We start from the raw sequence: 15,431 nt of genomic DNA on the forward strand, positions 1-15,431 counted from the left end.
TGTTGAAGATACACTCGGGATTCACGGGTGAAGCCAGGATTCAGCCACAAGAATGAAAGTCGGACGGTAAAATCCAACATAGGCCATCAGTTCAGGGTATTTGGACAGCAAAGACTGTGCGTTCGTATAGACGATAAACCACTTACCAGGCTAATTTAGTTTTTTGGCTGTTTGGTATCTGTTATATTAGTGATAACAGGAGTACCAGATAGATATTTTATGTTGATATCAGATTCTCCTGCATTTATTCTGCGCTTGAGCTGTTCACGTAACTCGCTAAGTTCCTTGATTTGCATAGGTGTCTTGTCGTCCGAGATGCAGAACTTTTGGCAATCAGGTTTATTTTTAACCATCGTTTTATTTTTTATTATTTGTTTTATTTTTCTTAGTAGCAATCATTGGGTTAATGAATGAAACTTTTAAAATCCTAGGACGATCGGTAGAAGAGGCGCCAATTCTCGCAAATGAGATTCGGTGCGAGTTTGCATCAGGAGCTACACAATCAAGAATTCTCTAAACTACAGACGAATCCTCATTGAAATTCGTCTCGGGTACACCACGGATCAAAACATTGTGGGATCTCCGAAGATGATCAAGCAGTTCGGATGGTTGTATGCTTGGATTAGGACAGGTACTAGTGGAGAGCTTAGACTTTTCAAATCTTGACAGCCTCTGATCAGTAGAATCTACAACGTCTCTGATGGACCTGTGGCTCTCAGTCAAGAGATCAATCCTGGAGGAGCAAGTGGCAATATCCAAACCATGCTGATCAATGGTTTGAGAATGGGTGGCCAAAGTATCGCTGTGGCAAAGTATTTCAGATGAGTGCTTCTTGAGTATGGATTTACACTCAGAAAGATCTGACTGAAGGATTTGTTGATTAGCTTTAATTATGGAAATACAGTAGATATCTTATTCAGTTTTCTCATAGGTAAAGCAAACTGATCTGAGCTCAGAGAAGCCGACTTTAATTGTTGAGAATCGACCTGCACCGATGAGGAGGATGATTTACCACGAAGAGATCTACCCTCCATCACAAAACGTAGAATTTGTTCTGAACAAAGTATAAAGGGCAGATGTTTGTAGCAGGAATAGAATAGGAAAACACAGAATTTCACTCTCTTGGGCCGATAAGAGAGGCTTAAATACAGACAGGGTAGGCCACGGAAAAGAGAAGCTAAGCAACAAAGGTAAAGAATAAGAATTGGTGCAAGGACACAATCTGCAGTACAGTGATTGGAATCATAAAATCACGTAACCACGCGGAAAGGATCCTGCATTCAAACGCCACACGTCGCAATCAAAGATATATGAAATTAGTCATTGATTGATTCACCTCTAGTTGCTAACTTTTTTTTTTATACCTTAATGTAACTCAAATTATCAAATTAGTAACCTACAGACATATATTTTTTTTTTAAATCGAATAATTATATTTATGTTAATTCACCTGGCTGCAGGACTAATACTGTCGATGGCCAATTGGCCTTTGGTCAATAAATTGCATATGTTGTTGTTGTTAATATGAACTAACAAGTTTTAATTGGATTCTTCACAAAGTAGACCATTCATTCAAAGCGCGGTCCCAGGGGAGGGGGTTACGAAACCCCAAAATGGAACCACCTAACACTTAATATGTGTTTCAATCAGACAAGGTACGAAATGGTCCCATAAAAAACTAGAAGCCCATAACGGTGAGCCCCCAAAATTTAAGGCTAGGGCTGCCCTTGATTGGTTATGACGTACTTTGACGAGTACTCAATTAAAACTTGTTAGTTTAGAATTTTATGGCAACACCTCCTGTAATGATAATTATTAATACGTTAAGGAAGAATAATGACAAAAGAGACTACTTAATCAATATAATCCAATCAATATTTGGTTAATAATAACATGAATTCTTGCTATCAAACTTCTCTCAATTGCTTCCCCCTCTATTCTGTTTTGAGGAATTGGAATTCAGTTTTCGATAGGTTTTTTCGCTTTACTGATCTATTAACAGGTAGTGTCTTCATCAATCTCAAATCATTTTTGTTATATACCATGTGTCCATGTAGTATCCCAGCATTATGTTTAGCACAGGTTTATTTTAAAGCCACAATAGTTTAGGCTGCATCTTCCTTAATGTTTTAAGTGGAAAACAGATAAAGGCCTATAAATACAGAAAAATTCTTTTAAATATAATTGAATCTAACAAGCTCTCGAGCAACAATGTTTGCCTCCCTTATATAATGTTAGCTGTAGATTTATTTTGCATTTTGAATACTTCAAAAGATTAGTATTTAACTGAGTTGTTCGAAACTAAAGTTCGATAACCACTACTACAAACTCCAAAAAGTCTGCGTAGATCACATTTACATCTATTTCAAATCAAACATGAGTACCTTATCATTCATAAGGACTATATTGACTATGAATTGAGTTCTTCTCTAAAATTCTTTTTGTTAATTGAAATTCATGAAAGCTTAATAGATGGTTTGAAGACATTAAAACTTTGAAGTTTCAATACATAAAAACATTTGTAACTTGAATGGAAATAATGCAATAAAATAATATTATATTCACAATTCGAAATAATTCATTCAAAATTATCTTCCAAGGGGTATAATAAAAGATATTCTATCAGCAAATTCGCCCCAACTATCTCTGTTCAATTGGAAGGTTATAATCCAAGCAGTTAATACAATAAGCCATGTTGTAGCTCCAGCTGCTGAATAGATAACAACTGTAAAAATATAAATTAGTGGGAATTCAGTGATAAGAAATGACTTTACATTTTTTTATTTCTTTTTGTTCAGTGTATTCTGGTTTTCTGAATGCTTCATTGAAGAACCAAATGGTATTAACAGCCCAAACAAAAGGCAAAAGAGCAAATCCAGCTGAAAAATAACCTTATGAAGAAAAGAAAAACTTGCAGAGTTAAAATAAGTACCTTTGAAATAAGTTCTACAGAGAGAAAGTTTTCCTTCATTGGTCATCTTACTAAGATCCATTTCGAAATAAATGACCTTTTGTTTATTATTATTATTAATATTACTGAACTTTTGAAAAGTTTCAGGAGAGAAATTGTAATTATATCTAGATCATAGACAATCTAGACCACAGACTACTGATAATATAGTTAAGGAACCGGTTGATTGGCACCGCTGTGGGCGCTGTTCACAGATAACAGATACCAATATGTGGCGCTGTTGGTCATTTGTTTACGTTTGGTTTGCTGTCATTTTCATTTCAAACTAGAAGCTGAAATAAGACGTTGTTCGTTGAAGTAAGTACAATTGCCGTACGTCGTATAAATTAATTTCAAGAAGGAAATATACTTTCAAATTTCAAGGTAAGTGCTTCAATCAAACAATTTTCAATATAATAAATAATGCATATTTTATTTTATCAGAATGCCGAAAATAAAGAAATGTTGTGTACCTGGATGTAACGATGAGAAAAGTGTAAGACTCCAAAGTGTAATTTGGAGCCGAATTATCCAACCAAAAAATTGGAAGAATTAAGTAGGGAACAAATTTATTGTCAAGAATTGGGGGACATGGATTTTATTCAAGTACGGCAGTACAAATATGGAATTTCAAATATGGAAAGTTGACAAAACCTGAGCAGTGCGTATCATTTTTATTTAGGCAATCTTTAAATTACCTTTTTTTATTATTCCGCGAATTTGTGAAAAGAAAAATAAATTCCTCTTTTTGCTCTGTTGGTACAAGCAGGTAAATGAAATTATGTATGGTACCGAAACAAAATTTTATAAATTCCTTCAAACTTCCCCATGCGAAGAATTTGTAGATCCCATCAAATTGAAGGCAAAAAGAATCTTTGATACAAAAAAAAAAAGTATTCAATGATTCATATTAATCTATTTGTTCATGTTAATTATTTGTTGGTGATACTTATTTATTTTTAATTCATTTATACATACATATGTATATTTATTTGTTATATATTATTGTTGAAACTAATTAATTCATTTGTTGTTGTTGATTTTTCATACATATATTGTTTATCTTTTGTTAATTTATTCATTAATAAAATAATTACTGCTAATTCAATATATTTTTTTTATAACTAACGACTTATATTTCCACAAAATTAAATATCATCCCAGTTATTTATAAAAAAATTCAAATGGTCTTTGGTTATCGCAGCACTAATATCCATTTGAATTGCTCAATATCTGGTATTGAGCAATTCAAATGGAGTTTGGAGCTGCGATAACCAAAGACCATTTGAATTCAAATTCAAGTATAGGAAAACCACTCATTTCAAACTTCCCGTTTGTCGAGTTAGTTCGAGAACCAGACGCCAGGGAAAGCTATGTTTCAAATAATTCGCTTTAGGGAGGGAGTGTCCCGTCTATGTTATCTGTAATCTGTGGTCTAGACTAAGATGCATAGAATACTATGAATATTCTATGCATCTTAGTCTAGACCAAGTACTGTAGTAAGTACGGGGTGAAACCGCTAGTGCTAGCATTGGCAACAGATGTGACCAGGCCCGACGAGAGGGCGGTACAGCCGGTACAAATTACCGGGGCCCGGGCTCATGGGGGGCCCGGGCTCGAGCTCCAGCAACAAGAATTTTTTCATTGATATTTATAATTACATAAAAAAATGGAACTGATGAAGATTGTGTGATTCCTTTCAATCTTATAAAACAACAATGTAAACATTCAAGATTGTCCATGCTATTAGATAGCCTACATAGGCAATCTTGAATACATAAATCAGTACAACATTGCCTAAAGTATTGCCCCGCTTCAGCTCTACGCTCTGGGTACCGATTCATAAAGATCCCTAGGGAGCAGGATAAGCTAAAACGGACCAAATATTAGGACCCGATCGATGATTCGGGTTTCTTCGTGAATCGGCTGTGTCGTACATCCTCGAGTTCCCGAGAATCTGCAACTAAAATCATTACTTGACACTTGTCAACTGTCATGAATAGACACAGTGACAATACATTTGTCTCTATTTGGGTATATTCATAGACCTAATATCCGATAATAGCCGATAATATTTTTTTATCTAGCGAAATTTATTTCTTTCCTTTCAGGTAAAGAAGCCTCAATATCATCTATGCAGTTATGGCAAATTTAGAATTTCTACAAATAATAATAATAATAGGCAAATATTATGGAGGTAAATTTTTTATGGCTGCTTTAATCTATTAAATTTGATTCTATTCGAAATAGATTGAAAGGTGAAATAGATCATGAGTTGGAGAATGGAATAGTATATAACCTCAATGCTCAATCCTAATGGTATTTCGATAATCATGGATGAATGAATGTTCTCTTTTATCTAATAAAAATTTTCTGTAGCATAATTTTTCTACCTGAAGTAAAAGAAATATTACCAATTCAAAAGATGATTGAATCGAATATTACTTATATTCACCTATAGCCAATAAGAGTATTGCTGATTCCTATAAGCAATTATTTATATGTATATTATATTTCCTTGAGATATCAACGAGTCCAACTCATTGTTACATTAAATCCTGTTCTGTCCCCACAATGTCAGAAAGAAGTATGGTCTAAAATTTCTCAATTTTCCTGATTCACATGGTAGAAGTTCATCCAAATATATGCCATATTTTATTCCATCATTGAATTAGGCAAATCGAAATGATAAATATAAAAAAGTATGTAAATTTCATTCTATTCAGTTCATAAAACATATAAATAAATATCATGTCTTTATATCTTTCAATCAGATGATTTTGACATTTGACCATCTCAGAGTAATAAATCACCTATTTTATTGCTTTTAGGTTCTTTACAGATTTCCATCAGTAGCATCTCTGTTCGAATCAAGAGAAATCATATATTCTTCTCTCTCTAGGTCTTTCTCCTCTACGAGCTTCTGAAAAATCACGTGACACTCGGTCCATGGATATTAGGTCTATGGGTATATTCGAATTTTTCAAGTGAAAAAGTGTTGAAGAGCAATTTTTATTGCTCAATTCATACAAATATATTGGTTAATGAGGAAGAACAAATTTTACCCAAATTCCTAAATTATCTGAAAAAGTGAGCAGAATTTGGCAGATTGTTTCTAACGAAACTAATCATGGATATTTTTAAGTCATTACTTTCAAAACCAACAGAGAATAATGATGTGGCCTATTGTAAAAGAATATGAGCAGGTATTCATACAAATATGGCGATAGAGAGCTTGAATAAATATCCGAAATCTAATAAAATAGAAGGAAAAGAAAATAAGGTATTATACATAATTCTATTCTTGCAATTATCAATTTACGAGTATTCATTGTTTTAGAGTTGACAAGCTATCAGATTTGTTGGAAGAAATCGTTGATGAGAAGATGTGGATGAAAATTATGAGAAATGAAAGACCTAACTCTAACAACTATCAACAAAAAATTTCTGTAGAATCTCATAAAAAAGCAGAAACAATGAAAGACTCAATAGAGGTATATGATGATAAATATTATAATACACAATTTATATCATCATGTGATCCAGATTGTGGTTTAGGATATTGTAGTCATTGTTAAATATGCTTGCACAAATATAAATGTGAGTGTTCCACTAATAGCATCAAAGTTATATTGTGCAAGCATTTGCATGCTGTTACTATGTTCGGACAAAGAATAAATTCTGTTTAAGATGACGGCAACAATTTAGAAATTAATGAGCCATCAACAAGTTAACTATAATGAAGATGTGGGACATTTTATAGATGAAACCATTTCTAGTTCACAAAATTTCACATCTATAAGCAATGACACAGAAAATGTAAGTTAAAGCAAGCTCAATTCAAGTTTTTGTATAATTCATTATTTCAACTGTTTAAGGATTTGCTGAAATGTGTAAAACAATTGAAGACTCTCAATGCAGAAGGAAAGAGGAAATTATTTGCAACTATCAATGGAAAATTTTCCAAACATAGGGTCAATGCCAAGAAGAATTAACATCTAAGAAGTGAAAATTGAGAAGTAAATCTATTTCCCAAGAAAAAAATGAATAGTATGCATCTTCTATGAAAATGACTTTTCTCCAAATTCATATTCTTTTTTCATTTTTAGCAGAGACTAACAGAACTTCATAGCAAATAATTTAGAACATTGAAATGAGATTGACAAAAAAATCGAGGTAATAAATTCTAACTGAACCAGCATGTTACACATATAAGAGACGTACAATGTTCAAATGTGGATAGAAGAACCAGTCAATATCAAAATAAAATATGACATACATCCTTTACATAAATCAATGAAATTAATTATAATTAATATAATATAATTATATATAATTTTGAACAACTGTAAGTTTTCTTACAATAAACTACTTCCTGTATTGATTATACGATTTCATTTCCCATAACTCAATGAAAGTGTATTCTCAACTGTATTGAACAGCCAAAATTCTCTATGCTGTAAAGAATTTGATACAGATTTTATTATATTTCCATTATATGCATTATATCCTAATCTGAAAATAAAATTACCTCATTAGCATTTTTAGTAATGGAGCGTCTGCCCAGTAATATCGTTAAACTATTCAGTATATTATTATAGAGTGCAAGAAAACCTAAAAATTAACAATTTGGATTTCTTATTAAAAAAAAAGAAATATTTAATTCATATTTATTATGATACAAGTGACAAAATTGGTCCTCCAATTTTTTTATCAATCATATACTTATTATTGTCCGAGTGTTTACTTAACCATAATCACTGAATGATATTACCCTTCTGTATTGAAACCCCAAGAGAAATCTTTTTTGAGATTCATGAGTGGTTTCTGAATGATCTATATATAATAGTATAAGGGATGCTACAATCTGAAATAATCTTTTTCTTGCCCTGATCCTTCGCATAACACATTGATTTAAAGTTTGAAATTATTATCAAGGTGAAATGTCAAACTAATCTTGATATGAAACAAGCTAGTAGTACTTTTAAAAATCCATTTCTAGATATTTTAATGTAATTTCTTAAAGTTCAATCCATTATTACAAACAATAAATTTCTGAATTACATAAAATAATTATAAAAAGCTTTAATTTGAATGCTTATTCATAGTAACAAAAGGGCACTTTCAATTCAATCTCATCATACAAACTTTTCTTTCATATTATCAAATCATATTAATTGATCAACCTACAAATAAATATAATAATAATAAACAACTTCTATCATATTCGCATCAATGGTCACTTTAGTTCTATGTTGTGTAGCCTTTAGAAAAGTTTCCTTGGAAATTTTTGCAGTCTTTCCCTTATTGGCACTAGTTCAGTTCTGTATAGTGTGTTTATATTCAAAAATTGGTCTGCAGAAGATTTTGTATATTTTTGTAGCTGTTGATATAATAATACCAAATTTCATCTACAAAGAAAGCTCAATTAAAGACGAATTCTGGAAAATTCTACATATATACTGTTTCATTCCACTCCGCAATTAAAATGGGAAACAACAGAAAATGTAAATTTTGTTGTTGTTTGGAACAAAATAACATCAACGTCAAAATCGTATTTGAAGGGAATTCTCGACATTCTCGCGCATGACAGTTACATTTCATTTAGGATCTTTGGGAGTACCCGTAACTCATGAGCTTCGGGTCCAAATATTTGGTCCGTTTTAGCTTATCCTCTAGGGAGCTAGGGAGAAGGAGCCAAATTTTAGGCTCCGCCCTAATTAAAGTAGGAAGAAGGGGGTTCGACGTTGCCAAATTGAAGGGCGAACTTTGAACTATTTTTCTGTGACATTAACAGAAAAATAAATAATTTCTATTTTTTATGTCTATCTCAATCTAAAATAAATCTAGCACCTATAAATATGGAAAAAACAAATGGATAACAATAACTAAAGCTTTAAATTATATTTTGATAGTAATTCGAGGTCACTTTTACTGTCATACAATAATTCCACCATTGCCAAATGTACATATTACATTGGATCTATTTTTCAATTCAATACATTTATTTCGATTTTCCATAATAAACCATGAGTGATATATATATAAACTAACTGTATTTAACATAAGCAGTAGAATGAGCTAATTATAAATTATAATAACACCAATAATCGAATTTTGAAGAGACACCCCACGTGTACATCTTTGACATTTGTCACAGAGAATGTCGTTTATGTCACAGCGTTGCCAAGTTTGTATCGCAATGAAAACCGCTGGGTCCAAGGCAGCGGATTTGAAGTCAATTTTTTTCGTCTAAGAACCGACAACGTTGTAGGTTGTATCAAAAGTTGCCTATCATAAAATGGTTTTTAATTTATTAGAATATGACGATTGAATCAAAATTTATGTTTAAAATGAAAAATACATCTAAATATCAACAATTGAACAAATTATGGTAATTTTGCATCTATATCGGGGGCTTGAGCAGAGTGGGCGTGGCTCCTTCTCCCTAGCTCCCTAGGGATCTTTATGAATCGGTACCCTGGTCACGTTCCCGCCCCTATCGTCAATTCAACGTAGATCGTTTCGTTTACTGAATTTTCGGGGAATCCCTGACCTGATCGATGTTCATTGTCATTGTTGTCAACCGAATTCGTTGCTTGCTATTCTATTAGTGAATATTTCTCCGAGTTCATAATCATATTGATTGGATATTGGATTATCGTTAGTGTGTTTTGTGAAGTACGTTGTTTGGAATAATCTGAATGAAGGTAAGACACATCAGTATTCAGCAAAAGCATAAAGCATACATAAAACGGGTGAGTTTGTTTCAATGAACGTCAGAACTTTATACTTTGACGCGTGCAAATGAACGTCATATTTCCGTACACATAGAAATCTTTGAAGCTGATACCTTTAATACCATTTTCATTACCTTTAGTCCAAAATCCGTCTGTAGTACTGTAGTATTATTGCGCTCTTCGGTTTCTTGCTGAAAACCAAATTTTTATGTTTATTTATAATAAGGAGAATATACCGGATGGTTCAAAAGTCTGGAAACGGTGAAATTATGTCGCGCACAGGTGGAAAATCTGAATTCTGATACTGGGGTCTTCAGTTATTCCCAGTGAGAATAGAATCAGTGTATTCAGCAAAAATTTTACAACCGCATTGGTCGAAACCAAATTTTTTTGTCCATTTTTGGGCCCTATGCAGCGTTTTTTGATCGAAAATCCGGGGGCGTTCATTCAGATGAGGATGCAAAAATTTGTATTTTGATACTGATATATAGTTGAAATCTGTGATATAGACGATATTTCATTAAAAAAACAAGTGAACGGATTTTGTTCCGAAAAAAAATAGAAAATACAAGGTTCATTTTTTTTCTTCCCTTAGCAGAAAACCGATGAGTGCAGTAATTCTGCAGCCGGATCTCGTACTACTTCACACTTCATGCTCTACATTTATTTGATTTTGCCAAAAAAATTCATTATGAGATGGTTGTTTTTCATGCAGTTTGCAGTATAGTATGTATTACTTAAACAAACCAAAGTGTCCTACTAATTTTAAAATGTGGAACTGAATGAAATGTGAAAAGCGCCTTTTCAGTTAAATAAACTCACCGAAAACGAAGATGGTTGTCTAATAAATATCAATTTATTTTAATAGATGAGTTATCATCATAAATCTGGCTCCCAAAAACGTAAAGAGCAACAGCAGAAGTTGGAGCACATGAGAAAAGGAAGAAGAACTCTTGAAAACCTTGGGTTTACTACCTCAAAAGTAACTCCAGGCATTTCAAAAGTGAATGAAACCTGTGATGAAGTTTCAGAAACCTCCAATATATCATCGCCTGGTCCTGTACCTTCACCTTCAAGCCCCATTTCCAGTAGTTCTGTTGGGCAAAACGATGATCTCCTACGAAGTGGAATCATTTCAAACGCAGTTAAAGTTGATAGCAATCAAGATATAAATATGAATATCGATAGTGGAGTACACTTCGATATAGGAAATTTGAGAAACGTTACTCCCGTCATTATTGAAGAAGCTGTGAGAAAAGGACCTGAACCCATTCCATCACAACTTCCTCCTGATAGCAACGGAATGCCATTTCCCCAGGGCCCCCGCAACCGCGCGTGCAACGCGTGCACCGCACGCGGGCGCCACTCTAAAAGGGCGCCAAAACCTCTTATAGAGGTGAAGAATCGATGGACCAAAGGTTTTCGAAAAAGATTCTTTCAAATTTTTCAACAATTTTTTTTCCAAACTTTTTTCTTGCAATTTATACAAGTTTCTGAACGTCGCAATCGGCATGAAATATCTAGATATTGTTTTCCAAAAACGCATGCTCGATGCTAATCCTAGGGCATTTTTTGCGCTATGTGCTGCACACAGCTTAAATTTAACTGAAAATGATGCTGCTAAGGTTTAAAATAAAACAGTGGACTCTTTTGATATTGTAAAAGAACTTTATATATATTTCTCTTCATCCACAAAAAGATTGGAATGTTATAAACAGCATGATCCTCAGTTACGTATAAAACCCCTAAGTGATACTAGATGGTCTAGTAGAATTGATGCTAAAGTTTCATTTCATTCAAATATGTGATAGCCTTTTAGAAATAGCAGAAAATGATACTTTTAACATAAAACAAGACATAAAGCAAGTTCTCTTTGATTAAATATTCATTCTTTTAAATTTATTATCAGTATCATAATTTCTTATGATGTTTCATTCCAGATTAATATTGTAAGCAACATGATGCAAAGTGTAGCGATTGACATTAAGGTGTACCAAAACCATTTGAAGAATTTAGTTGATCATTTCAAAAATTATAGGGATGATAATGCTCTTGAGGAAAAACTTGCGGGAGCTGGAAAACTAGCGTCTGTTCTTGAGATAGATCAAGGTTTTTCTCCATTATATACTGTAAGACGAAAGTATAAACCGAAATTGTTCGATTATGAACAGACAGAAGATCCAAAAATCGCTTTTAAAATAAATTTCTTTTAGAAAATAATTGATCAAACACTAAGTTCCTTAAATAGTAGATAAAGTTAACGTTTTCTGTTTTATTTGTGATATTCTTAAATTAAATGACAAATATCTATTGAAATGCTGTCATGCTCTTCAACAAAAGCTAACTGATGACAGGAAAAAAAGAGACTGACGTGAAAGAAAATGATTTATTCAACGAGATAAAAGCCCTAAGATTGTTTTCATTATCTGAAAATCCTCTTGAAATTCTACAATATATTTTTGAAAATAATCTAACTTCTTCTCTACCGAATCTTAGTATTGCCTCAAGAATCCTTCTCACTTTACCTGTGTCCTGTGTCTGTTGCTTCTGGTGAGAGATCATTCACTGAATTAAAAATTTTTAAAAACTATTTGAAGTCTACCATGTCTCAAGAAAGATTTTCTGCATTGGCAATCTTAGATATAGAGCAAGAGATACTCGATAAAATTGATTGATTGATAATATAAAAGAATTTGCAGCAGCCAAATCTAGAAAAACATCCATTCAATTTCTGGATTAATCCTAATTAAATGTTTATGCCTTTATGAATAATTTATAGAAGAATACAGCTTAAGTTTTGAAACACATTTGAAATGTATTATGTTACAAATAACACCATAAAGTTCTTAAGGCAATGAAGGTTGCTGATAGATTTTCATCCATTCTACACTAAATACTCAACTAAACTTAAGAAAAAAAATTTCCGATTATACAGTAGTACTTTTCTCCACCTCCCCCCTTTAAGGGGCGCCAAAATGTTCCGCACGCGGGCGTTGATGTCCCTTGCGGGGGCCCTGCATTTCCCAAATATCTATTAAATTTAAACATGAAAAATGGGGAGGTTGTATCAAGAGACTGGCTAACTTGGAGTTCCTCGAGGCAAGCACTGTTCTGTTTTCCCTGTAAAGCAACAAGGTCACAACATTCTTCTCGGTTTGTAACTGAATATGGTTGGAGTCCTACAAATTTCTACAGAAAATTGTATAACAGAATTCCTGAACATGAAAATAGTATCGGTCATCGATCATCATACCTAGAGTGGCGGGGTATAGAACAAAATATTTTCAATAAAAAGAATATCGATAACTTAGTATTGAAATCTTTAGAAAAAGAGAAAGAGAAGTGGAAAGAACTATTGCAAAGATTTCTTCAAGTGATTCTATTTTTATCTGAAAGAGGACTAGCATTAAGAGGATCATCTAGTTTGATTGGTAATCCAAACAATGGCAATTTTCTTGGTATATTGGAGTTGCTAGCAAATTATGATACCATATTAGCAGAGCATCTAGATGCTGTTAAAGATTCTCAAGAAACTAAGAAACGTATGCAAGTACACTATCTCTCAGCCGAAATTCAAAATGAATTCATTTCACTTTGTGCTGAACATGTTATGGAAAAAATTTTAAACGAGAGAAAGCTGGCGAAATATTTTTCTTTAATCGTCGATGCTACCCCTGATAGTTCTCATGACGAACAAACAACGTTTATATTACGTTATGTCTGGCTGAATGAAGATGGCAAATACCAAGTGTTTGAAAGATTTTTAGAATTCATCAACTGTAATAAAAAAACTGGGGAAGATATAGCAAACATGATTTTAGAAAATTTGAAAAAGCGCAATATTAGCATAGAAGATTGCCGTGGACAAGGATATGACAATGGAAGCAACATGAGCGGACAATATAAAGGCGTGCAGGCAAGGATCCTGGCCCTCAATCCCCTTGCCATATGGTCTCCTTGTGCTTGTCATAGTTTGAACTTATGTGGTGTCCATGCAGCAGAATGTTGTCCCCAGGCTGTTACATTTTTTGGAATAATCCAAAAGCTGTACAATATATTTAGTGCTAGTCCTTCCAGGTGGGAGATTTTAAAAAATAAAATAGATGTATCCCTGCATTCTCTTTCTACAACTCGCTGGTCAGCTAGAGTAGAAAGTGTCAAACCGGTCTGCAACAAGTTGCCCGGAATAAAGGATGCAATTCTAGAGGTATTTGAGCTCAATTTGACATCAGAAGTGCGAGTTGAATTGAATGGTATTTTATCATATTTGGGATCATTTGAATGTCTCTTAATGGCTTCAACGTGGCTGAAAGTACTTACAGCTATCAACTATAGAAGTGTTATTCTTCAAACGGAATCCATAACTTTGGACATTGGAACCGAAAATTTGAAGTCTTTGCTGGAAGATCTTAATATTATAAGAAATAGTTGGTCGAAAATATTGAATGAATGTAGAGAAGTAGCAAAAAATTTAGAAATGTCAACCGAAATGCCTACGTCCGAGAAGAGGAAACGCAAAAGAAAGCAATTTTTTGACGAAACGAATTCAGAACAGGATTTTTCATCAGAACTTAGTGGGGAGGATTACTTCAGAATAAATGTATTTTATTCAATTCTAGATGCTGTTATTTTGAATATTTCTACAAGATTCCAAGCAATTAAAAATATTGTGCATATGTTCAGTGTCTTATGGAAATTTTTACACTTAGAAGATGCAGACATTGAAGAGAGGGCCACTAATCTCCAAATTCAGTACCACTTAGATACTGATTGTAAATTAACAGAAGAGATCAAGCACCTCAAGGTTATCTTTTCTGCTACTTTTCAAATGAATGATCTTACCCCACTAAATCTTCTGAATGAAATTCACAAATTAAAATTGGATACCTTGTTTCCAAATATTGTGATATCCTTAAGAATATTTTGCACTTTGCCTGTGACTGTAGCCCAAGCTGAAAGGTCTTTCAGCCACCTTTCAAAAATTAAAAATGTTCTTAGATCTACCATGACTCAGGGACGATTGAGTGCTCTAGGCTTATTATCGATCGAGTCAAGAGTAGCTAGAAGATGCGATTTTTCTAAAATTATAGCAAATTTTGCTACTGCAAAATGCCGAAAGGCTCACATAAAATGATTCGTGTTTTTTGTAGCGGTCTTCGAAGTAATTTTTACCTAATTTTTTCAGTATTTAGTGCAGCTGTGTTTCTCAACTCTTTATAGTATATACTTAGTAAGCCAATTCATGTTTCTGGAAGGTTCTAATTCCAATAATTTTACTTGCATAAAGCAGTATAAAGTCCATGTAAGAAAAAATATGATAAACTTTTATTTTTCCTTCCCTAATTTCTTCTACATTAAAAAAATTACAATGTTCAATGATTTTGATTTCAGAAGGCATATATCCTAATCTTATTATACCGATTATACGGTTAAGTAACACCATCGGGGGGCCCGTATTTTTGGGGCCCGCCGAAGCTCTCGACGGCCCTGGATGTGACGTCACAAACACTCAGCATACACGGTATACATCATGCATACATATCACGATGTAAAAATGTTATTCTCATAATAAGCCAATCAGCGTTCCAGTTTTCCAATATGATTTTATAACCAACAATAAATTGTGTTTGTATTTGTAATTCTTGTATGGTAGCAATGAACAGATAAATTAGTTTTTATTGTCACTTATTTATTACAAGTTCTGTTTTAGGTTTCAGGTAGAGTAAGATCAGGTAATCCAT

The 15,431-nt window shown here is 33.1% G+C and overlaps 2 protein-coding genes and 3 long non-coding RNA genes across 8 annotated transcripts; 2 read left to right on the top strand and 3 right to left on the bottom strand.

Moving 5' to 3' along the window:
- Nucleotides 1–1,848: 1,848 nt before the first annotated feature.
- On the bottom strand, nucleotides 1,849–3,148 carry LOC123675027 (gamma-secretase subunit pen-2). Its single transcript, XM_045610257.1, has 4 exons — nucleotides 2,933–3,148; nucleotides 2,775–2,879; nucleotides 2,566–2,725; nucleotides 1,849–2,152 (listed from the first exon to the last, which is right to left on the bottom strand). Exons 1-3 carry the CDS (start codon nucleotides 2,991–2,993, stop codon nucleotides 2,589–2,591), a joined length of 303 nt encoding a protein of 100 aa, XP_045466213.1. The 5' UTR covers nucleotides 2,994–3,148; the 3' UTR covers nucleotides 1,849–2,152; nucleotides 2,566–2,588.
- Nucleotides 3,149–5,013: 1,865 nt separating this feature from the next.
- On the bottom strand, nucleotides 5,014–5,467 carry LOC123675030. The gene is made up of 2 exons (XR_006746744.1): nucleotides 5,406–5,467; nucleotides 5,014–5,343 (listed from the first exon to the last, which is right to left on the bottom strand). It is a non-coding gene; the product is annotated as an uncharacterized LOC123675030 (long non-coding RNA).
- Nucleotides 5,468–5,593: 126 nt separating this feature from the next.
- On the top strand, nucleotides 5,594–7,334 carry LOC123675028. Of its 4 annotated transcripts, none has more exons than XR_006746739.1 (5): nucleotides 5,594–5,652; nucleotides 5,782–6,233; nucleotides 6,291–6,769; nucleotides 6,829–7,000; nucleotides 7,060–7,334. It is a non-coding gene; the product is annotated as an uncharacterized LOC123675028 (long non-coding RNA). The 4 variants fall into 4 exon arrangements; XR_006746740.1 differs by lacking the exon at nucleotides 5,594–5,652 and having other exon boundaries at nucleotides 5,697–6,040; nucleotides 6,096–6,233; XR_006746742.1 differs by lacking the exon at nucleotides 5,594–5,652 and having other exon boundaries at nucleotides 5,953–6,233; nucleotides 6,291–6,550; nucleotides 6,624–6,769.
- LOC123675029 lies at nucleotides 7,257–8,001 on the bottom strand. The gene is made up of 2 exons (XR_006746743.1): nucleotides 7,482–8,001; nucleotides 7,257–7,407 (listed from the first exon to the last, which is right to left on the bottom strand). It is a non-coding gene; the product is annotated as an uncharacterized LOC123675029 (long non-coding RNA).
- A 1,436-nt stretch (nucleotides 8,002–9,437) lies between these two features.
- On the top strand, nucleotides 9,438–14,824 carry LOC123675306 (zinc finger MYM-type protein 1-like). The gene is made up of 3 exons (XM_045610654.1): nucleotides 9,438–9,660; nucleotides 10,559–11,000; nucleotides 12,711–14,824. The coding sequence occupies exons 1-3, from the start codon at nucleotides 9,655–9,657 to the stop codon at nucleotides 14,822–14,824; spliced, it is 2,562 nt and encodes an 853-aa protein (XP_045466610.1). The 5' UTR covers nucleotides 9,438–9,654.
- Nucleotides 14,825–15,431: the final 607 nt, after the last annotated feature.

This window comes from Harmonia axyridis, chromosome 3 (assembly GCF_914767665.1).
Source record: "Harmonia axyridis chromosome 3, icHarAxyr1.1, whole genome shotgun sequence".
Taxonomy (NCBI): Eukaryota; Metazoa; Arthropoda; class Insecta; order Coleoptera; family Coccinellidae; genus Harmonia; species Harmonia axyridis.